Consider the following 12,184-nt stretch of genomic DNA (forward strand, 5'->3'; position numbering starts at 1 on the left):
CCACTGACTTGGTATATGATATAGAGCCTGTTCTCCTATATTTTGTTCTGTAATTTCCTCATTTATATGTTGGGATAGTTCTTTACAATGGAAAGATGAGAAGCATTCTATCCTTGTGTGTACGTATTTATAAATACAGAAATACTATAATACGTATTTAAATAATATATATTTACTGTAAATGTACATCATCTAAACAGTCAATGTTCATACATTTTCCTTGTAAGTATACCTCATCTTAGCTTTTGAGATGCCATAACACATAACCAGGTGCATCTGTGATACCATAAGCAAATCAAGAAATTGGACAATTCAGGTTGATGTTCTTTATACCTAGACTGCAGAAGAGGAACACGTTTGTTCTTCTTGCCTGCTCTTGTCATCTTTCTTCTGCCTCACTTAATCACCAGTGTTGGCAGTTGCTATTCAGTAAGATTTCTGTGCCTTTACACAGCAATGTTCTGTGTTTTGGTTTGAAGGTGTTCTTCTAAGGCTTTCAGGAGAGAAGTTCGGTGTGTATAATTGTATTAAAAAACTGAAAATTTGCCCTTTCAGATTACCTTGGAACAATACGCTTTGGAGTGATCACGGATAAACGTGTTGCAGAGGAGATCTCATTGGTGCATTCAGGCAGTGTGTATTTGCACAGACATGTCAACACATCTCTTGTGAGTATTGTATTTATGTTGCAGTGACTCCGAGACAGTACATGGAGATTGAAGCTCTGTCATAGTAGACCATGAATAAGTGTTTCATGGAGCTTTAGGCTACAGGATGTTTAAGAACAATGTTTTTGTACAGTAATACACATTTTCATTCTACCAGTCAGCAGCTGTTCTAAAGAGCAGCTGAGACCCAAGTTGATCATCTCTACCAAAACAAAACCCAAAAAGCCCAAGCACCTCAGAAATCACTACACAAAGACTTTTTCCTAAAGTTTCTACCTCTTTCAGTGGGTCAGAATTAGAAGGCTACTTGAATGAGGATGTGGACAAAGAGATTTTGTGGAGAGATAGTAGGAATAGTGAAAACTTGCATTTCGGTTTAAAGGTATGACATTACACTGATTAGAAAAATCATGCAAATTTCACTGAAAATTTATAGTCAGTCTTAATCCAAGTGCCTAATTTTTGGAAGACTAAGGCTGAAAATACTAACTTTCAGATTTACTGTTTGGCATAGAGACCTTATCTATCCACACTGCTACCATGAGTGGAAACTTTGTGAAGCTAAATATTGTAACGTCTATTTTATTCAATTGAGACTAGGCAAAACATGGATTTTTCAGGTTAAATTACTGGTAAATGCATAAAACTACTTTTGTCTGTGCAAATGATTTAAGATAAACTTGCCTTAATTTATTAAAATTACCCTAGAAGCTGTGAGCACTTTTTATTATGCATTTCTTTTCCCCACATTCAGTAATAAGAAATACCAGTTTTAAATGCAGTCTTGATGTTGGGGTCTTAAAAGATTAATTTAAAATGAGTTAATATGGTGAATGAGTAGTGGGAAAAAGTTTTCTAATATGCTGTAAATTGAGATATATGATGATACCAACTTAAGACACTGAGCTCTTTCACTTCTAAAGAAAATTTATACCAGTGAGAAAAGTAAAGATTATAAAGATGTAGTAAAAGAAAGAGGAGCTTCCCTGGTAGAATACTTTTTGCCTGAAAGATTGTGTGTGTTACTATGATCTGATGAGCATTTGGAAAGATTTCCCAAAGTGAATGGGTATATGAAACGCTGAAGCTTGCTGAATAGTGTCATTAAATTTAGAAAGAGAGTTTTAGGCATTACAGTAACAAAGCCTGCCATATGTGAGAACTGCATTCATTACTATAAACCAAGTGAGGACAAATAATTATTTTTTCCCCCTTCAAGATCTATCCAAATGACATCATGAACTATACTGCTGAGAATATTTGCAAGTGGGCTCTAGAAAATCGAGAGATGCTCATACGCTGGCTGAGACCACATGGTGGAAAAAGCCTTCTTCTAAACAATGAGCTGAAGAAAGGACCAGCACTTCTCATATTTATACCTTACAATCCCTTAGCAGAAATTCATCCTCTTTTAGATGAAGTAAGTGAAATTTTTTTTTTTTTTTTTTTTACTTCAAAAATACTAGAACTTAAGAACTCTAGTCAAGGTTCTGAGTTTGTTACATATATGTCATTTTATTTCACTGTTCCATGTATTGAATTTTGTTTAAAAACACATTTTCTCAAGCCATATTATCACAACTCCCTTACACTGGTTTGCATCCCACACAACATGCTTTTGTCTCACGTCAACAGTTGCTTAGAACAAGCACCTAACTCTTTTCCATGACTTCTTTCTTTTTGTGGTGAGTGCTGTGTGAGAGATGCAGATTTTTGATCTTCTATTCCAGCTCACATAGCTCAAACAAAAGAGCAAGAATGTATTGAGTATTGCAGGACTCGTGTTTTGTCCACCCCATTCTATTTCTCCTCTCCTTCCGTCTTTCCAGAGGTGGTTATGCAAGGAAGAATGGACCTTTTCTTAAACCAGAGTGTTATTTGAAGTATAGTCCAATTGAAAAACTACTCGGAACTAATCTGATTTTTATATCCTACGTGTTCCTTAATTGCCTTCCAACTTCCTCTTCCTCTGCCATTATTTCCATTTCTGAACTGCGTAGGACAGGAGTTTGTGTAGCTGTGCAGTAAATGAGATGGGGAAACTAACTTGGCTGAAAAATAATTTTTTTCCCTGGGCTATTTTTCAGCTGGAACCCATTGTCCCATTTAGTGTATCACACAGCTGCACATCGCAGTGGTGATGCATAGCACTAAGGACAGTGTGGAACAAGAAACGAGCATCTGTGGAAGATGAAAAGCAGGGCTAAGTTTTGGTGGCAATGCTGACTTTATATATGGCATCTATGTCCTGGAATGTGTGGTTTCCACGAGGAGGTCTAATTAATATTGCAGTGTCTGAAGCAATGAGGAAGAAAATGAAAATAACTTATGACACAATATTTAGCCAAACTAGAAACAGACATAATAAAAGGTAGACTGCTACAAGATAGGGTTGGGGAAATCTTTGCGGAAAGACTGGAAAAGAACTGCGATTATTCTTGTACTAACCTGTCTTATTTTTGGCAGACTTAATTCAGTGATGCTTGTCACAGATGAAACATTCTAGTAACATGTACCACTTATTTAGACCAAATCAGTGCAACATAAGATATTCCATTTCAGATTTCATTCTGCTAAATAACAGTATTTATCTATATCAAAATGTGAAATGAGATACAAAATAATCCAATTGATCTTGTATAGCTTCACTTTGATAGAGGGAGATTATGCAACTTGTTTACCATAGGAAGAGATGTTTACTGCAGCCATCCCGTGGGTTTCATCAAGCAACGAAACCACTTGACTGTAAGGCAGTTGCAAAGCACAAGGCTGTCAAGTTGTTTGTTGCAAGCTCTCAGAACAAAATTTTTTTTCTGATAGTAGCTCACTGAAATGAGATTTCTTATCGCAAATCTGGTTTTCTGTTCATAATTTCTTCTCATGTTCCTCTGTGTAGGTAGTCAAAATTTTCAGGCTAGATTATAGTACGAGGGGTCAAGTTTCTTTTAAGTATTTAATTGAGCATTTTCAGGATGAAATATCTAACAATGAATTCTTAAAGACTGTAACAAACTGTTGTTATACACCACATCTTAGTACTGATAGTCCTGTGACACAGCACCCCTCCGAGATGTGACACTTCAACATTACTTTGATAATTATAATGATTCCTATCAAAGTGTTCTTGTGTAAGCAATGTGTGTATGTTCTGTATTTTGATTATGTTTAATGTGGTAGATGAGGATGAAGGGAAACTTCCTCTTTCATTTTCCTTTCTTGTATGTTCTGTTACTTATCTCCTAGAAAGGGAATTCCTTCTGTGGTTCATACACATGCCTTTTTTTGCTGCTTGTTTCCCCTTGGTTATGAAAAACAAAATAGTGATGCAGCACAGGAATGTTTGCACACGAGAGGCAGACTTTTCTTTTTTCCCCCCCCCTTTTTTTTTTCTTCTCCCAATAAGTCATGCGTTACTATATGCAAAGTACACTTGCAGTATTACAACTATATGCCCATGGCTGGGAGAATACTAACATTGCTTCAACACTTAGTGATTGTTACAAAATTTGTGCACCACCTATACCAGGAACAATCTCTGTTCCCTTTTCATATGGGAATGCTTTTATTTATTTTCTCCTTGTATTGGAAAATAAGGGAAATTCAGGAACCTGTACTGATTAATGCTTTGTGTAGTGGGATTTAACCTTAAAATGTAGCGTTATTGCACTGTGATAAATATGATGCAAAGAGAACCTTGAGATCAGTTTAGTGGACTGAAAAAATTTTGAAGTGGCTTTTTGTTGTTCTGTACATTTAATTCTTACATGGTGAAATATCTGAAAATCTAACTTTGTTATCAAGTCAGAGCCTCCTATAATTTCTTATAAGAACTAAGGAGAAGAGTAGTTAACTTCATGTTTCTGAAATTCCATCTCTAATTGCATATATGTTGTTAAACCTGCAACAGATAACTGCATTTGAGTGAACTATGTACAGTTAATCTTGCTTCTTTTTTCTCTCTTTTTTTTTTTTTTTTTTAAATTTTGTTTCCCCCCCCACGTAGATTACCAAAGTGGCCTTGGACTACCGCAACTGTAATAAAAACCAGGCAGTTGAGCCAGGTCTTCAACACTTAGGAGACACTGATTCACCAGCTTTTGATTCCTCTGTACCAGATGCACATATGAAATTATCAGAAACATTTTCAATAACCAAGTACCCATGCTGTAACACAGTGGTGCTTCCGCAGTGGCATTCAATATCTAGAACTCACAATGTCTGTGAGCTTTGCATTAACCAGACACTTGGTGTCAAACCAAATAAAGTCCATGTGCCACACTGTAACTTTTTAGAGATAGAAGCAGCTTTGGACTCTTTCTACCTCCAGGAACATACCTTTTTCCAAGTTATATCAAATACCATAGAATGCAGCAATTTCTTAAGTTTCTATAGTCCCTTTAGCTATTACACTGCATGTTGCAGGACGGTAAACAGGCATTTTTTAAGTTTCATTAGTTCTGAGAAGACCATCTTTCAGACCCCCAAAGTAGCATTTTCTTCCCATGGGAAGAAAGATAACGCCCAACATTCTATTCCTCATATTGAGGATAGGAATTGGTTTATTCCTGACCTTCATATTAGTCGCACTAACATTACTGGTCTGAGCTGCAGGACCAACAAAACCTTGAATCTCTATCTATTGGATTCAAATCTTTTTTGGATATACGCAGAGAGACTAGGAGCATCAAGATCTACTCATCTTAAGGAGTTTGCTGCCATTGTTGACCTGAAAGAAGAAGTGCACTATGTTCTGGATCAAAATCAGTCACTTGTTGGATCTACCCTGGGTATGGTATCCAGTATACAAATGATTGAAATAAGAAAATTAAGTTTGCAAGTAAGCTTATGAATGGAAAACTTAAAGCCATTTTGAAAAGTGAGACTATATTCAACATTGTGAATCGTAATTTATTCTATTCTAATTTATTTAGTAGTTAACGAAGCAGTAGAATTGTGTTCTAGATGATGTAAGAACTAAGTTTCATATACCAGAAGTAATTTGCTTTAGAAGAAGTGAACCTCAAAATGCGTGATTCTTGACTGTCTTGATGCATTGATGCATTGAAGGAATTGGTAAAATCTAAACTAATTTGCTTGTGGAAAAAAAAAATTACTATGCATCTAACACATTTGATATTACGGAAGACATCTGTATATTAGAGGTGGTGTTGGTGTTTGCTCAGCTGTTCTGTGTACTAAAATATCCCAGAATTTCGTGAGATAGTGCCCACTTATCAGCAGAGACTAGCCCTTCCTCTTGTCCTCTGAAACCAACTTAGAAATTGTTTTAAATTTATTTTGCAAAGTATGTGTGTTTTCAAGGTAGAGCTGAAGTGGTTTTGGCCAAATCTGTCAATACTCTATTTCCTTGCTGAATTGGAGGAGGGGGAAAAAAAAAAAACCAAAACCAAACCACAACCAAAAAACCAACCAACCCAGTGATCGCAGTTCTGATTTATTTGCAAGTTATTGAATAAGGCACAACATGCCTAACCACATGCATTTACCTATCATCATGATGTGCAAAACTGAGTCCACCTTCAGAAAATGCAGGTTTTTTTAATGTTAGCAGTGTAAGGAAACATGGAAGTAAATTCAGGTGAACATAGTATTAAAATATATTGCACCTCGAATACTGTGTTCAGTTTTGGGCCCCCCACTACAAGAGGGATATTGAGGTACTGGAGCGTGTGCAGAGAAGGGCAACGAAGCTGGTGAAGGGTCTGGAGCAGAAGTCTTATGAGGAGCGGCTGAGGAAGCTGGGACTGTTTAGCCTGGAGAAAAGGAGGCTGAGGGGAGACCTTATCGCTCTCTTCAACTACCTGAAAGGAGGTTGTAGAGAGGTAGGGGTCGGTCTCTTCTCCCAGGTAACAAGTGATAGGACAAGAGGAAATGGCCTCAAGTTGCGCCAGGGGAGGTTTAGACTGGATATTAGGAAATTTTTCTTCACCGAGAGGGTTATCAAGCATTGGGACAGGCTGCCCAGGGAAGTGGTTGAGTCGCCATCCCTGGAGGTATTTAAAGGACGTTTGGATGAGGTGCTTAGAGACATGGTGTAGTGGTGGTTTTGGCAGTGTTAGGTTTATGGTTGGACTCGAAGATCTTAAAGGTCTTTTCCAACCTATATGATTCTGTGATTCTGTGAAAATAAATTCTTCAAGAAGGTATATCGATATAATTCTTACAGCATTAATTACATTTCCATTTTGCCATAAATCTCTAATTACAAAAGTATGCACAACGTAGAACAAATAGCCATGTTCTTATTAAGGATCCCACCCAGTCCTGTATCCTGTCTCCATCCCAACCGCCCAGAAAAACACTCTGGAAAAAACAACAAAAACCCCAGTGACCATAAAAGGATGCTTAGGAAAAATTAAGATCAGAGTGAGGAGATATAAATTTCCTTCCCCTTTCTGCTCCCAGTACTTTCTGTCTCAAACTCTTTTCAGGTCACAGGATTTCCTGAGCATGATGAGGGTTTCTCTGCTGAGTAACACTCAGTATATTTCTATTCCAAGTCATTTGAACTTCCGGAAAATTTTTGCTTCTACATATTTTGTCAAGGAGTCACTGTGATTTATGTTTGGGCTTTGAGTTTTTTTTTTTTAATTTTATTTTACTTCCTTAAGCCTCTTAACTTTTGATATTTTAAAATAACGAAACAGATTTGTGTTTAATACCTTTAACAGATTTCAGTTTTTACAGATGATTTCTAAAATTCAGGAGTATGTCTTTTAATTAGCCCTCTCCTTTCAGTTATTACTTAATCATGTTGTGTATATATTCAAAATCTGGAGATCTAGAAAGAAAAAACCTGGTTTGGTCTGGTGTGAGAATTTAATGAAATACTAAACAGTAAATATAAAATTAAATGTAGTGCTGTTTGCATTTCAGAGATAAATTTGATGAACTGGTATTTTGTATTTTGTACAAAAGTGCCAGTTTTACTTGGGCCTAGTTTTTGGACTGGAATACCAGCACAAGACGTTTCTATTTGATAAAATCATTATTTTTAGTGTGTTTGATATTATATCTTTTGTTTTGATTATTGAACACTCTTATTTTATAATGCATAGAATAAAATTTCTCTATCTAAATTGAAAAGAAGGGTACAGTTGATATCTTGCAGCAATTTAGAGAACATGGTCCAGGCTCAGAGTAGTGTAGCTGAAGGTAGTTGAGGGCTTTGGAGCTTGTTTTAAATTCTTACCACTAGCCAGCTACTTGTGAAATATCTTAAAACTAAGGAGAAAGTTGAATGAAGAGGAAGGTGGTCGCTGGTACACAAAAGATGGATGGTCATATTGGCATAGGAATAGCACAGTCTCTAAAGGTCTAAAACAAAAGGAGAATTACAGGGAAAGTAATCAAAATGAAAGAATAAATGCCAATAAATGTGGAATTAAGTGGAGCTTCAAGATAAGGGTCAAATACTTCAATGCTATGTAGAAACTGAAAAATGGTGAGAGGATACTATTTATGACTTACCAGGTGTATGGTTAAATTCGGAGGGTAGAGAACTATTATTATAGTATGTTGAATAGGAGTAGAAGCAAGATTAGAGAGTAGTTTGGCAAGTGAAAAGAAGACTGTAATGAGCAAAACAGAAAAACAGTGAAATTTTATCTTGTTTTCACATAAGTGGTGGTTACTCAAGAGTTGATACCAAACTGTCAAAAATTAATGACATGAAACCAGGTTTGAATTTGTATTTTCTCTGTAAGTTGTTCTGAATTCCAAAGCAAAAACTGCCAAAATCACATATTTGTGAAACTGTAATAACTTTGTTATGTATCAATTTCATTTCAGAGAACTTCATTAAAAATTTCAGTATTCTCTACAGTCCCTTGAAAAGGCATCTTGTTGATGACCCTTCAGTCCATTTTCATGAACAGCGTGTAATCACTGAAGTGACTACTAATACCTTTCATGATACCGTGTTTTTGAGTGAAAAGGTACTCCTCATTACTGAAAAAGTTTCTTGCAAATCATTGCTCAGACTTTTGAGGAGGGGTTCTCATTCCTTTTTACATTGATGTGCTTTGCTTATTTGTAACATAGATATGTTATTTTGTAACAATTCAACAGTATTTTTTTTAAAAAAAAGGCAAAGGAATAGTGCAATCTTAAGTAAACCTGCAAAAGATCTTCTTCTGGTGTTAAAATAATCAAAAAGTGAGTGCAGCTGATTCCCTGACAGGTTTCTGCCACAGTTCAAGGTTTGTTGGGTTTTGGGGGGTTGGTTTTTGTTTTTTTTTTTGGGGGGGGAGGAGGTGTGGGTTTTTTCCTGTGTGTTTGAAATGTAGATTTTAATTAAAAAAAAAAGTGTCCGTGACTTGATTTTTCCTTTTCCGTTCTTCCACTGTAGCAGGACCACATGCTAAATACATAGGGTTTGAGGTAACATTGAAGAATATTCAGATTTCTGTGTTTCATACCTCAAAGGAAATAAATATACCACAACTTTTTTTCTATATATTACATTTTTTTTAAACTTACTTTAAAAACAGTTAAAAATTATTGCAAAGTAAACATAATGAAAAAAAATAGAAGGTTTTAAACCTAAGGCATTATTTGAAAGCACACAGCAAAAAACCTCACAGGTAAAAGCTTTCCAATTGCATGCCATGAAATTGCTTTACATAAGATGTCATCCTGAACAGTAGTTAAATTACGTTAAGAAATTAAAGATGTGATAGTAAGGATTAATATGCATTGTCTTTCAGGTCTGCAGGGAATGTATGAATCTCCAGTAATTGGTTTCCAGCAGCCCTAACTCCTGCTTTGCTAATTAGAGGCAAAAAGCAGAAGTCTAGCCATGATCTTCCCTCCCACCCCGAAGTATACAGTCACTGTTAGATACATAGGAATTTAAGATTGCAAAAGAATCTTGGGAAGTGCAGTAAAGTTTGGTGCATTTTCACTTAAAGGGAATGATCCTAAACTGAATAATCTAAATAGTCCTCTTCATTTTGTCTTTTTCTTTACGGAAAGAAAATTCCCCAAGAGTTTTTGTGTGGTAACTCAGTAGACAGAGGGCATCAGTAAATAGCTTATAATAAAGTTTATTAACATTAGGATATAGTTTCCTTTCACATTTTAAGGGTTCCAAGTTTTAGATGTTGTGAAGATTAGTCCTCCTTTACTGCAGATTAACTACAATAGATAATCAAACTCTTCTCCATTTCATTTTCCAGAATGTCTTGCTGCTCTATTATGCACAGTGGTGTGGATTCTGTGCTTCTCTTAATCACATCTTTATTCAACTTGCTCGGCTTTTGCCTCCAGATAATTTCACTGTGGCAAGGTAAAAAAGATTCTAATTTCATATCTCTAGAATCATGTAAGTTCACTGAGGTCATTAGCCTAGAAAATAACTACTTTTTTGCTCTCTGCAATCTTGCAATAGTAGATGTGAATGTCATCTGCTTCATTTCTCTTTGAAGGCATTATTTTGTTTTACTCTGTATAAATTTGGCAGTTTTCAATCTCACTGCAGTAGTTATGCAGTTTAGTTAAAATGAATTTTTAAACAGTGCAATTAACCTTGAAGCTTCCTAGTTTCAGGAAGTAAATCAATAAAAGAGCAGCAGAAAATAATTTTTACCCCTCTGATAATTTGTAGCAAATAATTATATCCTGTAGTACTGTATTTGAGAAATTGTTTGAGATAGGCAAAATACATATTGTTGTGGGTTAACCCTGGTGAGCAGCTAAGCACCACACAGCTGCTCGCTCACTTCCCCCCCTCCATCCCCAGTGGGACAGGGGAAGAGGAAAGGAAGGATAAAACCAAGAAGACTTGGAGGTCAGATAAAACAAAACACAATTGTTTAATAATTGAAGGGTAAGTGGAAGGAGAGAGAAGAAAGCAAAACAAGTGATGCAAAGGCAATCACTCACCACCTCCGGTGGGTAGACCGATGCCTGGACGGTGCCCAAGTGAAAGATGGCTAACCCCCCTAAAACCTCCTCTTTTCCCTTTTATTGCTGAGCATGATGTTATATGGTATGGAATAGCTCTTTGGTTAGTTCAGGTCATCTGCCTGGTTGTGTCCCCACCCCTGCAGTGTATCCACCATGGGGGCAGAGTGAGAATCAGAGGCGGCCTTGATGCTGTGGAACCGCTGTTCAGCAATAACCAAAGCATTCCTATGTTATCAACACTATTTTCATCACAAATCTAAAACATAGCACCATACTAGCTACTATGAAGAAAATTAACTCTATCCCAGCCAAAACCAGTTTATAGACATATATATTTTTATATATATATGCATGTGTATAATATATGTTTTTATATATATATTAAAGTATGTTTTTATGTGTATAAAAAAAGACATGTTTTTGTTTGGCATTTCCATGATTTTTAATATTTCAGTGCAACCTAAACATTCTTGTTCATCTATTTGATAATACATCAATACCTACAACATCTGCTCTGATCGCATCATTGTTTCATTCTGACTGAACGTACTCCAGAAGGCAGCATGAGATGTATAGGAAAAAAAAATTCAATTAAAAATCTGGAGTTATCACCTGTTTATAATTGCGGCTTTATTCCCAGAGATGTAATGCTACTCTCAAATCTACACCCATTGTCTTTCCTGACTTTGAAGTTCTCTCATTTGCTGCATTATTTTCATTGCAGTATTACTGATGTGATCAACTGGTTTTTTTCTATAATAAAATTGTTGTAATTAATAAGAATTTTATTCGTAATAAAAAAAAAACTAAAAATGCAGAGAAAAACATAACAAGCAACTGAACAAGGGTTTCATTCACAAATTCTGGCGTTCCTTTCTACGTAGAGCTTTAGAAAAAATTGTGCCTTTAAGAATGTGCTTGTTCTTGGAAGAAGCGAAGTAATTTACTCCCAAAACTACTTCAGGGGAAAATATTCGTAGAGTTGTACTTGAGGAACAAATTAATGAACAGAAAAAACTTCAGTCTTGTGTTGAAACTCTTAGGGAGGTCTGTTTGTTTCAGAGAAGGAGGGTGTGTGCATAATGAAGATGTGCACATAATGAGTGACTGTGCGATTTAATTGCTGAGTGAGAGCAGTTGGAATACTGTACATATTTTTCTAGCACCCCCCCCCCCCCGATATTTGTTAAACTGAGATTCATCATCTTGAATATTGGTAATTAATTCTGCTGACTCATATGCACAATGTATTTTTGACATAACACATTTAGACTTACTTTCACAGATACTTGCATTTCCCAATCCCTAAAATGGCGTTTTGCAAGAAAATGCAGATTGTTCATCTGCCTGTTCTCTTCATCAGTGTGTCTTTTCTTAACAGAATTGATATCACTCGAAATGACCTTCCATGGGAATTTATGACAGACCATCTCCCAACCATTTTATTTTTTCCTCATCAGAGGTAATGTAATTCTTTTCCCTGTAGGTTTTTAACTTTCCTTTTACTAAGTTATAATAACTATCTGGTTACATGTCTTAGTAGAGAAAAAAGCCAAACAGTAATTCATTTCCATATATGCATTCTT

The 12,184-nt window shown here is 35.9% G+C and overlaps 1 protein-coding gene across 3 annotated transcripts in view; it reads left to right on the top strand.

Annotated features, from left to right (window-relative positions):
* The window catches only part of TXNDC11 (thioredoxin domain containing 11), a 41,109-nt gene that overhangs the window by 16,263 nt on the left and 12,662 nt on the right, over positions 1 to 12,184 (top strand). For all 3 annotated transcript variants that reach the window (XM_075515524.1, XM_075515523.1, XM_075515525.1), the window contains 6 exons: positions 556 to 668; positions 1,888 to 2,088; positions 4,672 to 5,455; positions 8,481 to 8,626; positions 9,869 to 9,978; positions 11,980 to 12,060. In XM_075515524.1, coding sequence (XP_075371639.1) covers positions 556 to 668; positions 1,888 to 2,088; positions 4,672 to 5,455; positions 8,481 to 8,626; positions 9,869 to 9,978; positions 11,980 to 12,060 — 1,435 coding nt within the window. The remainder of the gene's footprint in view (positions 1 to 555; positions 669 to 1,887; positions 2,089 to 4,671; positions 5,456 to 8,480; positions 8,627 to 9,868; positions 9,979 to 11,979; positions 12,061 to 12,184) is intronic.

Source organism: Mycteria americana, chromosome 12 (genome assembly GCF_035582795.1).
Source record: "Mycteria americana isolate JAX WOST 10 ecotype Jacksonville Zoo and Gardens chromosome 12, USCA_MyAme_1.0, whole genome shotgun sequence".
Lineage (NCBI taxonomy): Eukaryota > Metazoa > Chordata > Aves > Ciconiiformes > Ciconiidae > Mycteria > Mycteria americana.